At 39.0% G+C, this 18,437-nt stretch overlaps 3 protein-coding genes across 3 annotated transcripts; all 3 read right to left on the bottom strand.

The window, feature by feature from the left end:
- Positions 1-4,748: 4,748 nt before the first annotated feature.
- Positions 4,749-6,575, bottom strand: LOC126800532 (GDSL esterase/lipase 1-like). Its single transcript, XM_050527908.1, has 5 exons — positions 6,311-6,575; positions 6,095-6,216; positions 5,562-5,792; positions 5,213-5,468; positions 4,749-5,128 (listed from the first exon to the last, which is right to left on the bottom strand). The coding sequence occupies exons 1-5, from the start codon at positions 6,573-6,575 to the stop codon at positions 4,878-4,880; spliced, it is 1,125 nt and encodes a 374-aa protein (XP_050383865.1). The 3' UTR covers positions 4,749-4,877.
- Positions 6,576-12,715: 6,140 nt separating this feature from the next.
- Positions 12,716-13,434, bottom strand: LOC126797195 (uncharacterized). Its single transcript, XM_050523859.1, has 2 exons — positions 13,312-13,434; positions 12,716-13,021 (listed from the first exon to the last, which is right to left on the bottom strand). The coding sequence occupies exons 1-2, from the start codon at positions 13,432-13,434 to the stop codon at positions 12,716-12,718; spliced, it is 429 nt and encodes a 142-aa protein (XP_050379816.1).
- Positions 13,435-14,682: 1,248 nt separating this feature from the next.
- LOC126800529 (GDSL esterase/lipase 4-like) lies at positions 14,683-16,513 on the bottom strand. The gene is made up of 5 exons (XM_050527904.1): positions 16,208-16,513; positions 15,989-16,110; positions 15,606-15,836; positions 15,239-15,494; positions 14,683-15,119 (listed from the first exon to the last, which is right to left on the bottom strand). Exons 1-5 carry the CDS (start codon positions 16,506-16,508, stop codon positions 14,878-14,880), a joined length of 1,152 nt encoding a protein of 383 aa, XP_050383861.1. The 5' UTR covers positions 16,509-16,513; the 3' UTR covers positions 14,683-14,877.
- Between the last annotated feature and the right edge of the window lie 1,924 nt (positions 16,514-18,437).

An 18,437-nucleotide genomic window follows, 5' to 3' on the forward strand; every position in this document is an offset into this window, starting at 1 on the left:
CGCCACAATTCTCCCCTGAAGGGCCTCCACATCCTCTATCCCATGTTGGCTAGCGATGTAACCCAGGAACTTGCTTGTCGTTACGCCGAAAAAACACTTTTATGGATTCAGCCGCATCTTGTACTGTTTAAGCACGATGAAAATGGTTCTGAGGTTGGCCACATGGTCCTCACTTTGACGCTTTTGTCCAACATATCGTCTACATAGACTTCAATCTCACTGTCGATGTGCTTATTGAACATTTGCGTAACACAACGTATGTACGTAGCCCCTACATTCTTTAACCCAAAGGGCATGACATTGTAGCAATAAAGGCCTTTGTCCGTAACAAAGGTCGTAGCTTCTTGATCCACAGGGTTCATGCATATTTGGTTGTACCCAGAGTAGATGTCCATCATGCGTAGCAACTCATGACCTGTTGTTGCGTCAATTAGTTGGTCAATTCTGGGTAGAGAGAAGCTGTCTTTAGGACATGCCTTGTTCACATTCTTATAATCCACACACATCCGCCATTTTCCGTTTGTTTTATGGACCATGAAACATTTTGAAATCCATTCTGGGTACTGGACCTCCCTAATAAACTTCATGCTCTTCAACTTGTTGACCTCTTGTCGTATCACGATACTTTTTTCGTCATCAAAGTTGCGGCAATTCTGTTTGACTAGATATGCGGAAGGTTTGATGTGTAGTTCGTGCATGATGATGTCAGGCGAGATGCCAGACATATCCTCGTATGACCATGTAAATACTTCCATTCTCTCTCCCAAGAAGTTGGTTAGATCCCTTTCTACAACGGGGTTAAGGGTAGCGTTGATCTTGATCTTTCGCTCTAGGTGGTGTGGGAAGGGTGTGATGCTGTTCAAGGAAGATTCGGGATTCACCGGTGTCTTGGCTTCGTAAGGCGTAGTCTTTTTCTGTATCAAGTATCATGCGATGAAGGTTCACATTCGGTTGAGAGTAGGCCGACCGATTATCTCGTTGTAAAAACTGTAGGCATCGACTACGATGAACTCAGCTTCGACGCAGATTGTGCATAGCGCAGTTCCAATGTGTATTGTCATGTAGTCTGAGCCCAGAGGTTGGGTTCTTACCACTACGCTTCATCTTTTCGTAGCATCCCTTGAAGAGAACATTAACTACGGATCCCGTATCGATGATCATTTTGCCCATGTCTCACTGTCCACCCAAGACTGCATCTATGAGTAATGCGTCGTCATTGGGTAGGGAGATGCCGATTTCCTCCTCTTTAGTGAAGATGATCTGTTTCCATCATTCCTTATGTCTTTTGGCGTTTCACCCCGCGATGGCACATAGTTGTCTCGGGTGATGGTTGCGGGTGAAGCTCTTTTTCGCACGGTTGGACATGCTTGTCATTGGGGCTCCATCCTCAATTATGTTGATGCGGCACAGGTTCTCAACCGCTGCCACCACGTTCTGTTGTGCTCTTGGATGCACCTTCCTAACTCTCGTATCACCGTTGGCTCTCATTGCACTGAGGGTTTTACAATTATTTGTGTAATGGCTCCCATTCTCATGGAACTTGCACCACTTACCAGTATTTTTCTCAGCTTGAGGGTGTTATGGTATCCTTGTGTTTGTGGAAGAAGTCTTTAAGGGTTTCTTTTCTCGGCGGTGTCCAGTCACCGCGGCGATCCGTCGCGTTAACTTGACGAAAGTCTCTGTTGTTGCGGTGCTCGCCGCCCGGCCTCCTGTGTTTATCCCGGTCCCCCTGCCGATCATGAGTATGCTCTTCATGGCGATTTGATTGTTGCTAGTCCCTCTTCTTCCTTTATTGCAGTCCTCATTGCTAGGGAAAAGCTCGCGCTGTATGGGGACCATGATTGGAGGTTTGGACGACTACATGCACTACTCTTATCCGACGGCACATGCGTTCTCTTTTCCCCGTATGTGACATACTCTGCTTGAGTTTACTATACTTCCTCTATCATGATTTCATCATTGGTGACGTCACGCATCCGTGGGTCCATGTTAATGTGGAACAGGAAATTCTCGGACTGCAGTCCCTCCTTGAATGCAGCCAAAGCAAGTGTCTTGTTAAGGTTGCGGCATTTGGATGCGACTGTCTGCCATCTCATGACAAAGGAACCCAGAGTCTCTATTTTCCTAATTCACCTGGAACAAGTCGTATGTGGTGTTCGATGCGCTAGCCATGAGGATGAACTGGTTAAGGAATGTCGTGGCAACTATGCGAACGAGTCCATGGAATTTGCTGGCTGCTCGAAAAATACTTTCATGGCTTCCCCATCCAATGTCTCGCTGAACAGGTGGCAGAGTGTGGCGTCATCGAATTCTCTACTGGAAGTGACATTCTTGAAATTGTCGATGTGCCGGAACGGGTCTCCCTCACCCTGGGTGATATTGATAAATCACCAAATACGTAACCCTTGCTTTGATACCAACTATCACAGCCCCGACATTCTGATTGATAAAAATTCGAATTCGAAGCCCTTAAAACTCTAACATAATTCCAAATATTTTGAAAGCATCTTACAACAACAGTGTATCGAAATTGAGTTGAAGTACGATTCAGTCGACTTGAATAATACATTACCAATTTATATACACAAGTATCAAAACTATTGAAAAATGTAATATCCACTCGATCCTCACCAAAAATGAATGAGGGGATCCCTAAGAGGAGCCTTTGTGTAAGCTTTCGAGCCTGCTAACCCTCACATGCATAACTATTACCTACATCATCGATTTGGTGCACCGGGATTGTAAACACAAACCCGGTAAGCTTTATAGCTCGTATGAGTAAACCGACAATTAAACATACTTCACAAAATAAAGGAATGTAACAATTAACATTTTAAAACATGTGTACTCATGAGACCTGGGTAGCCCATCTGGTTACCCCTCATGTTGTACAAGGTAGACAGACTAGAATTCTAATTGATCGTAACCAACACCCGGCCAAAGGCTTGGTTCCCGATTTAAATGTCATCATTAAGCTCGAAGACCAGCAAATATTTTAACAAGACTCAATGTTAAAACCACGTACAATAAAACAATCCTCACATGTTTATATCGTACTAAAACTAAGCGACTCTTACACAACAATAATATAGCAGTCACACCTATAATCCATTATACCAGAAGTTATATTTTCTTCCCTTCCGATTTCATCCGTGACAATTAATAGAAAACAATAAAAGCATAATTTAAATGAAAACCGTAACATTCACTTAAAAGCATCTTAACGTAAAATCATGTCACTGCCAAAGGTAGACTTGTTGTAGTGAGATTTATTCACCTTAAATCCTGCGTAAAAATTCTACAACCCTAAGTGAGATTCCCTCACTCGTTTCGTCGGTCACCTAGTGGCATAATAACGTGCTTAGAAAAAAAAAGATCCGCATAACAACAGGTGAATAATAATTACAGTTAAAAACATTGTTCACGCGAAACACTGTTCACGCGCCGCCCTAGACGGCCATGCGTGGTGCTCACGCGCCGCCCAAACAGCCGCGCGTGACCTCAATTTTGGCCATCAATCCATCCCTCCTTCCACCTGCATCAACCTACGGCCTAACACCATCTCTCCGCCACCCCACTTCCTCCCACGCGCCGCCCTAGGCTACGACACGCGCACCACGAACACTTCCACCCAAACTTCATCAAATCGAAAAACTTACATCATCAAAAACGTAGATCACAATTAGGAGATTGTAACCGTACCTGTGTTAAGACCCATATTGTCGGGAAGTCGTTGCCTCCTCAATTCTCCGACGTTGCAACTGCGGCCTTAAATTCTCATCAAGGCCGACGGAAACACCTTCAGAGCAAAGAGAGAGGTTGGAGATATGTGCCCCGAGCCTTGGAGTTGCCGAAAAGGATGAGGACGACGGTGGTAGAAACTTACAGATGTCTTGGCTCCGTGAATGTTGCTTTACGGGGTGTGGATCTAGGCTTAGGTGAGAGAGAACGACGTGATGCGTCATGTGAGACCAGCGGCGGCTTGATCACCCGCCGGACGAGCGAGATCAACAAGATGAGGTTTCAGCGTCGATTTGGGGGAGGGAGACAGTGAACAGTCGCAAGTCGTGCGGCTGCCCCTTAAGTTTTTTGATTTTTTTTGCAAATAGGGTTTCTAAAAATGTCATTTTATACTTTTCCAGAATCGGAAACAAACTTCCGTTGCTAACAACTTTTACATACGACATCCGATTAAGGCGTACCGCGTGTCTACGAACTCGTATCGATGAGCTCTACAATTTTCGGAGATGAGCGATGGATTAAAAGTCAACTCTTGAGCCTCTGGAATATAACATTTTTCAGCCTTTAATTTCTAAAATCACATCCATTTCGTAAAGACAACAATGAGAATGTGTATAATGTGAATTTACTCGAATTACTAAGCATAATAATTTACACGAAATTATGAGAATTTAAACTCAAAAATTCGGGTTATAACAGCAAGTTTTAGCGTTTGAACTGCAACATTATTTGCATGCTGCTTCCGTGATTGTTAGCCTTCTTGTATATATTCAAACACAGTACAACTTCTGGAAAGGAGAGTCAATATCATTCCTTTAGCTAGTTAGTTGTTAGCTTTCCAGTCTCTTAAACCAAGTTTAGCCACCCGTAATCTGAGTTCAGGCTCTGTTGCACACTAACAAAGGCCAAATTTTTTGAGGATGTTCACGGTACTTTGAGGCTTTGATAACCTCAGAAATCATAACTTTTATATCAACCATTTCAGTCTCTCAACTCAACACCTCTTATGGCTCTTAGAAGAATTTGTACACAGAAAGTATCATTACAAAGCAATTAAGTAACGAATAACTACTACATACATATATGATATATCTACCTTGAAAACCGGAGTTGATTACTGGAAAAGACAGCGCATTCTAATTCTTATTATATACTTCAAATAGCTCTTTCAAATTCATGTAACGTGCTGTAACATCAGGCGTACGGCTCCACCATAACTTGGAAACTTGCCGGTAAACCCTTTCCGTTGCATGGCCGGAATCAAAAAAGACATAGTCAGCAACATTGTTACATAGCTGATACTCAGTCACACCTCGCTTCCCTCCGCAGCTCATAATTCCTCTGAATGGACCAGAGCCACAGCATGCCATCTTTCCTTCCTTGAAACCTGTATAAGAAAATGCAGATTAGAAAGTAGGAATCACACACAGGACAACTAGAATGTATAGGAGAAGTTATGATGACTGTATACCATGTTTTGTTGGATTTTGAACCAGGTCATTTAGGTAAGAGTAAAAATTTGGATTCGAGTAAATGAACTCTTGGAGCTGTCCTTTCAGATTTAGGAGGACTTTAGCAAGTAATCTATTGTGGAGTTTTGAAATAGCATTTACTTCTTCTCCACAGGTGCTTGTGTTTCCTGGTTTAGTTGTTCTCATGCCCGGTAAACAACCCAAAGGTTCCATGCCTGCAATCCCAAATTTCCTTCCTCCTTTCTTGTATATTTCCTGAAAGTAAAAAATGTACTAGAGGTAAGTAACTCGTCCAAATTCATTTTTGGATTCATAAACATTATCATAAACTTATCATATCTAGATTACTTTGATCGCATTTGTAAGGTTTCCTATCACCATGCCAACATATTCCTCATGTGAATGGGACTCGAACAGACTTGAATTTGTTATGAACGGGGCAATGTAATCATTGCTTCCGATGCTAATCAAGTATACAGCTTCGGACAACAATGTGTGAGCTTCAACTTCACCTAGTCTCTGCCTCAACTGCTTCTCCACATTCTTGAAATGATCCAGTTGAGTTTTAAGGTCTAACACCTGCGAAAGAGATATCAATCAATCAAAAAAAGGTTTCTAATAATGAGCTACGTGCCTACGTCACATGATTGGGTCTACATACTTCTTTCAACTCTATCTAGAGAAAAAGTCGACCAAAATAATTTTCATTACAATGAATGAAACACCATCTACAAGTCAGCAGCCAGCAACAACCAAATTATGATGGTTTATTGGTTATGACTTTGTTTATTGACTACATTGACTAGCTGTTGTGCAGTTTCAGACGAATGACAGCCAATATTTTTAACCAAAAAAAAATACTATCAAAGAAGAAGACATACAAATCCTTGAAACGTTTCAGCTACAGCACCAGCCCCAGCAGATGCAAAGTTCACCCCATTAGTATGATTGACGAAACCGGGTTGCAAGTACGGTGGAATCATTGGCAAGTTTGCAAACTCAGCTGCAGAAAAACAGTTCCATTATACCAATTAATCAGCTCTGTCATGATCGCATCTGTTCAAACATAGCATTGACATTGTGTACAACAATCTTACCAATAATATCTGGGATTAGACGACCATCAGAAACCCTACCGGTTGAGTACCTGAAGAAGGTTTCTCCATATGGGAAGAAATTTGCTTGAAAGTTAGTGGAAGTATTTATGTAGTTATTATTTCCAACATCAAATAGTGAATCCCCGAAGATGAATAAGGCTGCATGTTTTCTCTGATGCACAGAGACGCCATAACAGCCACTTTGAATGAGAAGGGTTGCACAAAAGGCCAGGACATATACTTGAAATCTTGTAGAAGGTGCCATTAATTCTAGCTAATTATGTATGGTATATTGGTATGTATCATCTTCTTGTCTGTTTGAGACCTATATATATACAGGTCGATTTCTCATTCAGTTTTGGACAGTCAAACCCAATATTAACTACCCGGAGACTATATCAATATGGAGCTTCTTGAAGATTTTTGGAGTCAACACCATATTGAACTAAATATACACCAAATGAAGGACCTTATAATTTTATAAATATATAGTCTAATTGAACTGGTCATCGCTGCGCTAATCACACGAAAAACGATTGAAGACAAATACAAAGAGGAACCCGCAAACTAACAAGTTTCTCTTATGTTTCATTTTATCTATATCGAGATAACAATTCATGTTCCTCGTATTTGGATCCTTCTTCTTATATATTAGAGAGGTTTTGAACCTTCCTTTAATCTGGTGTGTACATTTCTCTTCTTCTAGACAAAATTATCTAACATGGAATTTGTAATTAGTATCTTTCCAGGACCATCATTTGTCATAGATTCTATTTCAAAGATGTCTAAGAGTATATAATTAATAGAATAAGAAGGCTTCCACAAGGAAGTCAGGTGTATATATATACAACTCTTCTTGGCTGCGGAGCTCAGCACCACTGTTTTAGTGCAGATTTCCATTTTTGAACCACTTTTCGATCGCATTTTCTCATCTCCACCGTCTAGTATCTAGATAATATTGTGTAGATCATCTCCGCAAAATTTCAGCCAATTTGGTGATCGTTAAGGCCCTCAAAATTTCGTTTCACTGTTAAAAATGAACGGTTCATGTTAGACAGAATTCAATTTGTCCATTTTTTTTTCGATTTTGAGGACCTTAATGATCACCAAATTGGCTGAAATTTTACAGAGATAATCTGCACAATATTATCTAGATACTAGACGGTGGATATGAGGAAATTCTACCAAACAGTGGTTCAAAAATGGAAATCCACACCAAAACCATTGGTGCGGACCTCCTTATTTGAGAAATTATATATATATATATATATATATAGAGAGAGAGAGTGGGATCACAAGAGGACATCTACACAACCCTTAAAGTGCGGACGTCTCTACGTTTTCAGCCCCCTGGCGTCGACGGCGGCGGTTCTCTTGCTGCACGAACAACAACCATAAATCAATATAGATCTTATTCTCCATGGTGGAGTTGCAGCAAAACCAGTTTGCAGCCGACTTGATTGAGCTTGAAGTTTCTGCCATTATTGTTGCCCGGACATTTTATTCTCGATCTTCTTCTCATCTATCTTCATGAAAATGCAGTTCAGCATGCCATTGTTGTTCATCCGACAAGAAAACTGCCACCGTCGACGCCGAGCGGCTGAAAATGCAGAGACGTTCGTACTTTAAGGGATGTGTGGACTTCCTCTTGTGATCCCCCCCCCCCCTATATTAATATCAGAGCAGCCATTCTAGATTTTTAGTTTTGCATTGCTTGGTGTTACTTTCTCCTTTGGTCCTAGCTTCATATAAGACCCATGTGTTTATCTCTATGGACGTTTCCTATCCAAGAAGCCGGTTGTTCTACCATCCTTTGCGGGGCGATGACTGAGGCTTGGCGGCTGAGTGAACAGATATTGATCCGAGAGGAAGAGGGGGGGTCTTTGTGTTCTAATTTCATGCGCATGAGGTGAAGAACCGGGTCCTTCATGGCGGTCCGTGGTTTTTCAACAACTCCATGCTCTTGCTGGTAAATTATGATTGCATTAGAGATTCGACGAAGGTTCCTCTTCACTCTTTGGAGGTGTGGGTGGTAGTGAAGGGGTTATGAATCGGGATGAGAACCGATGGGGGTTCTTAAGCGTCTTGGCAACATGTTCAGTACCTTCATTGAGCCTGACAAGAAGGCTCTGCGAAGGAAGGGGGATATTTAAAGGATCCATATGAGCCATGATGTGTGTTGTCCTATGTTTTCCCGACATACTTCACTACTCGGCGGAGATATCGATTGATCTAATCTTCACTTATGAGAAGTGTCGGGGAATCTGTAAGGATTGTGGTTTCTTTTTCCATGGTGGTGGTGAGATTTGTGATTGGCAGTTGGTGGCGCCTAGGAGGCTCGGTAACTTGCTTGGGGAGGCGATGGCGGTGTGGATTGGATATGTGGTTGAACCGGAGCGGGAGGCATCATCGGGGCTGCAAGCGGTGCTAGAGACGGTGCAGGTCCCGGCACTAAAGGTGGATGTGTAGTTGTCGTCGATGTTGCAGGAAACCGATCCGAATTTTTCGACGGGTAATCCTACTTTGAATTTAGGGTTGACAAAAGGTGGTCGGTTTGGTTTGACTGTAGAGTTGGGCAAATGGGCTTCTGGTGATGGGCTGGTGTTTCAAAACCCAAAAGCTTTGGGTGGGAAAAAGTTTTTTGGGCCATCCAACTTGGATGGGCAACAGGCTTTGGGAGATAATTGGTCGTCTGACTTGGATACTCTTATTATTTCTTTGAAAACCAAGCAGTCCAGTACTAGAAGAAGCGAGCATGCCCGACCTCACTTAAGCTTTCGGCCAAAGCATTGGGTTTTGTAAAGGTGAAGGGTGACTTGTTTGCTCCTGTGGGGTCAGTAGATGAAGATAAGGGATCGGGATTGGTGAAGAAAGGGTGTCCTCATGGCTCTCTAAATAAAGCTCCTTCAAAAAAGGCAAGGACAACTAAGGATTTGGGTCCTAGTTTGTTGTTCACTGGTGCTCCTGCTTGCCCTAATGCTAGGACAAAGACAAGCTTTGATGTTTTTTAGTTTTGAATAATGTCATGCAATTATGATTGTTGTAGTTGTAGGAGAATAAGTTGAGTTTCATGTCGAATTAGTAGACATATGTTATATACTGTCGCGAGTGTCACTCACATCTTCTTGTCTATCTGTAGATGGTAGCAGATTGATATATAATTGTTATTCTATATAGCCTTGATTTCATTTTTTATAAAACCTAGTGGTTTCCTTTCAAAAAAATATATATAAGTCCTGAATTCTGATCAACTTCAACTATAAACAGCTATAATCAGATTAGGAGCATGCATTTGCACTTAAAAAAAATTAAATAGAGAACAAGCTGTTTTGTTGACTGCTACTTGTTATGAATAAACCTGATGAACACTAGATGTGATTCCCTTCGAAATGTAAGTACTCTGAAACTAGCACATCGTACCATCTGTACCTGATCCTTTTACCAAAAGAAACTCAGGTATTGTAACCACTAACCAGGAGATCAAATTCAAAAAGACTCATAGGTTTATAATTGACATTTTGACAATTTAAATTGATTTAATTTCGGGAGAAAATAGTACAAAGGTTTTTTTTTTGGGTTAAAAAATAGTACAAAGGTGGCTGATTTGATTCATCAACTCTAAGATTGCATACATCAGTGCTCCCTCCTATTCAGAAAAACCCCAATAAGCAACCCTCATACATCTCATTTTACATCATGTCAAAGTACAGCACAAGACCTAAACAGAAAAACACATCTAAACATAAAAAGCATGCAAATTAATTTAAATTATCCAAATGGAATTGGCAATCAAAATGACCTTCTGTCTAACCAGAAGGCAATGGGTCTATTAAACATGTGGTTAAAAACTGGTTACCATAATGGTCAATTTCTTTTAGCTGATCAATCAAAGTAAGCTAAAAATATATATATTTGAAACACAGAACTAACAATCACTTCATATCAATCAATCGAATATGCAATTAAGGGAATATGCGATTAATGTTGAGAATATACATCCCACATGGGAAAATGAGACCTAACCTATGGGTTTATAAAAGTTTGGGTCACTCCATCCATTACCAAATGGATATGAACCTCATATCATTTTATCATGGTATCAGGACCAGATTACCCACGTTTACGTGTGAAGCCTAAATGACCAACAGACTCCACATCACCAAAAATGTTGTCCACGTGTATGACTTGAAAATTCGCCACACATAGTGTTGAGAATATACATCATACATGAAAAAATGAGACCTAACCTATGGGTTTATAAAAGTTTGGGTCACTCCATCCATTACCAAATGGATATGAACCTCATATCATTTTATCATGGTATCAGGACCAGATTACCCACGTTTACGTGTGAAGCCTAAATGACCAACAGACTCCACATCACCAAAAATGTTGTCCACGTGTATGACTTGAAAATTCGCCACACATAGTGTTGAGAATATACATCATACATGAAAAAATGAGACATAGCTTGTGGATTTATAAGAGTTTGGGCCACTTCATCCATTGCCAATTGATTTTGAATGTGAACCTCATATCACTTTATCAATTAAGATATCTAAATATAACAAAATCACATGGATGGTCTTCAGGAGTATAGAGAATGATCTACGAGAAACCATTTTTAGTTGTACTTTCAAACGATGTATTACCAGTTTGTAAGATGGTCTGACATGCGTCTTTGCGAGTATTATATCGAAGAAAGGTTTCCTAAAAGTGACCAAAATTCTTCGCCCCACAATTGAATTATTTTATTTGATGAGGATTGGACCGAGTAAGCCATTTCAGGATCTTCTGGTTATCCAACTGGGACTCAGCAAAGTAACTTATCTACAACAAAGATGAGTACTGTCATGTTCTCCATGTGATGCAGATATCATGCATATAAAGCACAATAAACATAAGTTGTGCTCTCAGTTAGACTTAACATCTTTTCTTTTCTTCATCCACTGTGCTAAACCTTTTTCACTAGCCAATTAAAACCAACTAATCCCTAGCATAACTTCTGTTCTTATTTGATTTGTTGTCTTAAACATCAGACAATTCTTGCTAAAAGCCTTACCTGCTACATAGTTCTTTTCTTGATCTCAAGGAGCTAAAGCTCAGTATCTACCAACAAATCTCAAGATCTGTAGAACCTAATGTGAAATATCTTCAGAAAAGGCATTTAATAACATTGACATTGCAATTCTTTTTTCAAACCAAAAATGCACATGAGTTCACTAGAAATGAAGGACAAAAGACATGATAATTCACATTATAAACAACAGAACAAGCTAATCCGTTCAAAAAATACCTGCCAGGATAATCTTTAGGAATGCCTAAGGAGTGGAGTAATAGGGGCTAAAGTTTAAAAGGGGTTAAATGGTCTCAGTATAGTGTATACCATAATAGATACTCTCATTAGTCTCATAGATCCATTACTGGAGCCATAGCTGCATGTACAGCGGCATTTTGCTATATTCAGAAAAGTTAAACAAGCAACATGACAAACTTGTCACACCTTGGAGACCAACTTCAGCACAGAGAATCAAGAAACCAGATTTTTTTGTGAACCATGCCTTAAAACTCTCCTGGCTCTTTGTACCAAAAAAAAAACTCTCCAGGCTCTTAGTGAAGGAAGTTATCTGCAGTGTTCTGCATCTCCTAATTTCACTGACAAAAGATCAATGTGATGTAGCAATAGTGATGACTACTCTGCAGTGTACTGATTCAAAATTTCATTTTATGGATCATGGATTTACATGGCACACTAGGAGAATATCTTGCTCAATTTCAGAACAAGAATTCAACAACAATGAATTCCTACTACTTCAAAAAAAAGATCCATACGCTTGTAGTCAGGACCAGTGAAGTATGTGGACATAATGTACTATTCCACTTATTGTTCCAGAGGATAGTTACCTATAACCTAAAACTAAAGTGATTTCCTCCATATATAATAATAATGTTCACTCACAATATCTCATTGTCATGAACACTTTCAGTCAGTCCATAATTTCTAGCTGTTTTGCCATTTTATTGATAAACTCAGAAGTACTGATAAACAAGGAAAATGAAGATCCATATCTGATATGAGAGAAATTGGAAGCAATCTCTCTGTGTTTCATGACAATGAGATATTGTGAGAGAAAATTTTTAAACAAGGAAAAAAAATTCCAATTGCTGTAAATATACTTAAGAACATGAGTAAAATCACATTTTAAAAAAGGCCAACATACATTAATGTTCATGTAATCAAAATAGGATCATGTCAAGTTACATCAAAGAACCTAGACATAAATCTATAAATCTTAACACATGATAGCAGTACACTTAATAGGCTCTACTGAGTTCCCAACATTATATTAGCTCCTGGCCATTAATGTGATTTAGAGAATAAGAAAACAATCCATGGAAAGGCTATTATTGTATAACAATGGGTTTTTCTGCCTCACGGTTGGCCTTCTCTAAAAGTTCCTCAGGGATATCACCTCTCAGGATTTGGACTCTGAATCCTATTTGTATGCTGTTGCACTCTGTGAGTTCAAAGACCAATCCATCTCCAGCCTTCAAATTGTTATCATCGACAAATGCTCCCCATGACTTTCGGTCAAATTGTTTATGACGTTTTTCTCCATTATAGGTCATCTCCCAACTCTTACCCCCAAATGTGAGAATGGTATGGACTGAACCAGATGGCAGTAATGAATCGAGTTTGGCTGGGATCCCCTATATCAATAAAATGGTTATTTTAATGAGCTAGCGTAGAGCTAAAATATTAATGATCCACAATTTTAGTAAAAGTCCCTGTAAAACGGTCCTCTTGCAATCACTCAGCCTGCTTGTGATTGTACAACAAACTATATTCTGGTCTACTGGTTATACCATCAACAGGGTTATATGGATAAGATCAAAATGACCTCATCAAATAAGATAACATACACATGCACCAAAAAAAAAACTAAACTGATCAAAAGAGAAGGAAAACTTCATCATCTAGTTACCACTTAGTCACTTACCAGTTGGTAAATGGGTTTCACTTCTGATTTGGTGAGTATGACATCAAAGAATGGTTTCCCAGAAAGTGGCCAGAACTCATCTCCATTCAATTCAATTACAGGATTCGATGAGGATTGAGCCATTTCAGAGTCTTCAACTGGCTTCACAGTTCACATGCAAAATGATCTGCAACAAAGATGTATGCTGTAAGGCTATAATTTCAAGGCGAACTTACTCAAGACCACAAAAACACAACAAAAATCCTATGATGGGAAGTAAAGTTTCAGACTTTAGTGATTATTGTGAGCAGAGATCACTACAGTTTCCCAAGATCCAAGTTTTAAAGGCACTTACCAAGCCTTCACTCACATTGCAATGCTCTTTATCTGATCAAAAGAGCCAAGACTATCCTTCAGACAATAGTTCTCTACAGACTGAAAGGCAAAAACTTGACATACAATTACATAATGGTAAAACTATGAACGAAGACAAGCTGTATTAGAGTATGAAGATTAAAGATAATACCTTTGGAGTCAGATGGGGAGGAGTTACTGAGAAATGGAGAAGTCTAAACTGGAAGGGTAATGGCATGGTACTTGAAAGGAGGAGTCGGGTGGTCTCTTGCAATAACTACACAATCTAAAATACATTTTGCCATTTTCAAGAAAGTTGGCCTAGAAAAGAGGACAAACTTGTGACTTGTGAGTTAAGATTTCTGGATTGAGAAACAAACATGATGATATACTGGTCACGCCGTCACTGGGTAATTCAAATCCGACATAGGCCGGCTCTTCTTGAGTTGTCAGGCGTCACGAGTAAAAAGCAAAGTAATTTACTTATTTACAGTATTCACTTTTTCCTAGGAAACACGGAAACGTGCATACACCCACGTTTCCCGCTTCCGAAGCGGAACCACTCCGGAAACGTCCGGAAACGCTCGGAAACGTGCCGGAAACGCCCGGAAACGTGCCGGAAACGCCCGGAAACGTTCGGAAACGTGTTTCTAGAAAAATGAGTTTTGGAAACGCGGTGGAAACGCGAGCTTCCGAATTGGAAACGCGAGTTTCCAAAAAATAAAGGTTTTTTTATGTTTTTTTTATTTGAGATTTTAAGTTACTTAAATTAAAAATTTGTTATTATATTTATTTTTTTGTATAATTTATATATATTTATAATTTTTTTTTGACGTTTCCAAAACGTACCCACTTCCTAAATTTTTTGAAAAACACGCTTCCGCGTTTCCAAACGTTTCGTTTCCACGTACCCGTATCCGATTCCGTGCAACCTAGACTTTTTCAGTGTCTCGTCCCGTCAAATAAAGTCCCACGTCAAGATAGTAAATTACTTAAACAGCCTCTACCTAGTTGGACTAGTTGGGCAACGGTAATAGAAACCCTTTGCCTTATTGGGCTACAACTTTGGTTTTAACATATATCATTGGAAGTTTGGAACACTACATCGGACTGATCGGAGTACATCCATTATTGAAGGTGAATACTCAAACATAGGTAATACATTCAACCTTTTGTTACAAAACTACAAATAATTTCCAAAGTCCACATTGCTTATGAACTTGTGGCAGTCGGTTAAACTTCGAATAGCTCTTTCAGATTAACATGAGGCACTTTCATATCAGGAGTAGTATAATTCCACCAATACTTGGAGACTTGCTCGTTAGCTCTGTCGGTGGGATGGGCAGAGTCGAAAAAGACATAATCGTTAACATTGTCACATAGTTGATACTCAGTCACACCTCTCTTTCCTCCGCAGCTCAGAGCTCCTCTGTATGGACCAGAACCACAACATGCCACCTTCCCTTCCTTGAAGCCTTCATAACAAAATAATAACAAAGGCAGAATTAGCAAAGACAAATGAATTAGAATGTAAGATACAAGCAAAATAAGAAAAACAAAAACTACAAGGAGAAAATGGGTTACTGCTTTGTACCATATTGTGATGGATTCTTGATTATTTCATCCAGGTAAGAGTAGACATTTGGATTTGAGTATTTGAATCCATGAAGCTGTCCTTTAAGCTTGACAAGGACTTTAGCAAGAACTTTATTGTGCAGTTTCAATACTGCAGTAATTTCATCCACACAGGTGCCTGTGCTTCCAGGCTTTGTTGCCCTCATCATTGGTACACAACCAAGAGGGATTCCATTTGCAAACCCAAATTTTCTTCCTCCTTTTATGTATATTCCCTGGCATATTGAAAAACAGATAAAAAATTATGAAATAATTTTGATCACAAAGTGATGCTCTGAAATAAGTACATAATTACAAGAATACAAGAGCAAGGAATAACATATTACTTTGATCACATTCGTTAGGTTGCCAATCACCATGCCAACAAATTGTGTTGGTGATTGAGTCTCATAAAAACTGGAGTTCTTTATGAAGGGTGCAAAATAATCATTGCCTCCGATGCTGATTAAGTAAACGGCTTCTGACAGCAATGTGTGAGCTTTATCATCACCTAGCTTGTGCCTCAAGTGCTTCTCCACCTTCTTGAAGTGACTAAGTTGAGTTTTAAGATCTATCACCTGAAAATAAGAATGACCAATACTACTTAAGCATATTGGACAATATTTGGAGTTGAGTATTCTTACTCATCCTCTACAAATAATGCAGTAACTTTCAAGCATTAGAACACAAGTTTTAAGATAAATATAAATATTTCAAGCAGACAATATACAAATCCTGGATGAGTTTCTGCTAGAACACCAGCAGCCGAAGAAGCAAAGTTGACTCCATAAGTATAGTTTTTGAACCCAGGTTGTAAAAATGGTGGTATAAGTGGCAACTTAGCATACTCAGCTGCAACAACAAAAGGAAATTTCACTCTCATCTGTGTCATAAACTCATAATCCCTACTACTGATCTAAAACAACAGAGACAGTTAAGAGAACCTTACCAATGAAATCAGAGATTAGACGTCCATCCGAAAATCTACCAGTTGAGTAGTTGAAGAAGGATTCCCCATAGGGCCAGAAATTTGACTGGTATTTAGTGGTAGTGTTTAAGTAGTTATTGTTTCCATTATCAAATAATGAATCACCAAAGATGAACATGGCTGCATGTCTTCTCTGATGTACAGGATGGCCAAGGCAGCTACATGTTAGAACAAAAAAACTTACACAAAAGGTGTAATATATGTGAAACCTTGAAGTTGCCATTCTGGTTCTGCTAACACTTTGCATTACCTTCTCCTCCATATCAAATTTTATAGAAAAATTTTAGAATTCACTCCGTGAATTTACAAATGCCTAATAATGTTCTTAGTGTGAACTTTGTTTTAAATTTATATGATTATTAGGTAGAATAATTTTGTTTTCTTAATTTGCTTCTCAGCTAGTCTTTATTTATTTATTTGGTTATTAGGTGGAGGTCAAACCATTATCTTTAATTAAAATCTAATCATGTTTAGCTCTGTATCCATTAAATGAAGGTTTCTTGTCTTTTCCCATCTTTTCCAATATATAATGCCTTGTTATGACTTATGACTAAAGAACGATATTTTCAGGAAGTTAGAGTTGAACCAACTTTAGGTTCCAATAGTTTTCGAATTCATTTCTCTTGTCAGATTTCCCAACTCTTAATTACTCTATTTAAGAAGAACAGATCGAACACAGGAGAGTGGCACATAACACCTCTTTTTTCCTCCCTATAATTCAAGTTATTCAACAATAATCAGCAAAAGAGTGAGCTACTAGGAAACACAAAATTACCTTATTAATTGTTTTAGAAAACCCTTTCCTTTGGCATATATTAACTAAAAGTGTACGTACTGAATCAATTGAATAGGATATTTCAAAAGACTTACGAAAATCAAACAGTCTCCCATATCATCAGTGGCATTATGACAAGCTATTGAGGTTGTTGCTGCCTAACAGTGTACAGAGATTCAATACTATAAAAGGATATAACCTGGATGCTGCTGGCTTGTCATATAAGCTTAGAAATTATTATATGCTTTTAGTGAAAAAAGCCGTCTTCAAATATTCATCAAACATAACAGCACATCTCACGGGACGGGAGGGGGTGTATTGTCTATGAAATTAGTGCGAGTTTTAAAGAAATTTATGGAATTTAAAAGTCTGGGTGTATTCAATATAGACTTTTAATTATCAATACAAGTTTAGGTGTATTCAAGTATGATTTTTTTAAATCATTATGGAATCCATAAAAGTCTGGAGGTATTCAATCCGAATTTTAAAAATAAACAGAATTCTTGTAATACACCGAATTTTCAGGTTGGCTTTGTATAAATTCTTGTAAGTTATTAAACTTAGAAATTGAATAAAATAGCATTTTCGTTTACTCGTCGATGTCAAATGAAACGAAACCAACATCGGAAATTTAAATTGGAAAACATCACGTTTTCTGTGACTTTTATTCCGTTGCTCGTCTCTGAAAACTTCCTTCACGGAAGCTGTAAAGCTCGTCGATACGAGTTCGTGGACATATCACGCACCTTAATCGAACGTCGTATGTGAAAGTTATTGTCGATCGAAGTTGGTTTCTGAATTTGAAAAATGTATAAAATGATGTTTTTAGGAAACCCTAGTTTCCAAAAAAGGAAACATCCTCTACATCTTTCTCTCTCTCCCCCCCCCCCCCGGCAACTCTCTCCCTCCCCTCTTGACCCCGACCCTCCCTCTCAAAATCGACTCCGCCGATCGCTCATCTCCGGCCACCATGGCCCTCAACGCCACGCGCGGCTGCCAGAGGGTCGCGCGTAACCCCACGCGCCACCACATAGGGCGGACGTGAACAGTAAAATGTGAAGTAATTTTTGAATAGTAAATTATAAAAGTAATTTCTGAACATTAAATCGGTGAATAGTAATTACACTGAACAGTGATTTGGAGAACATTAGTTACATGAACAGTAATTACGTAAAAACAGTAATGTGTTAAACAGTAATCAATTGTACTGAATCGGCATCTGAGGTTTTACATATCGTTCCTAAACGTTTTTTTTTTGCTATTAGGTGACCGAAAAAATGAGTAATAAATCTCACTATGACGAGTCTACTCTTGGCGGTGACTCATATTTACGTTTTCATAAAAATATCGAACTATGACATGTATATAATATAGTGGGTTGTGTATGTGTATAAAATAGTAAGTACGATACATATG

Source organism: Argentina anserina, chromosome 6 (assembly GCF_933775445.1).
Source record: "Argentina anserina chromosome 6, drPotAnse1.1, whole genome shotgun sequence".
Taxonomy (NCBI): Eukaryota; Viridiplantae; Streptophyta; class Magnoliopsida; order Rosales; family Rosaceae; genus Argentina; species Argentina anserina.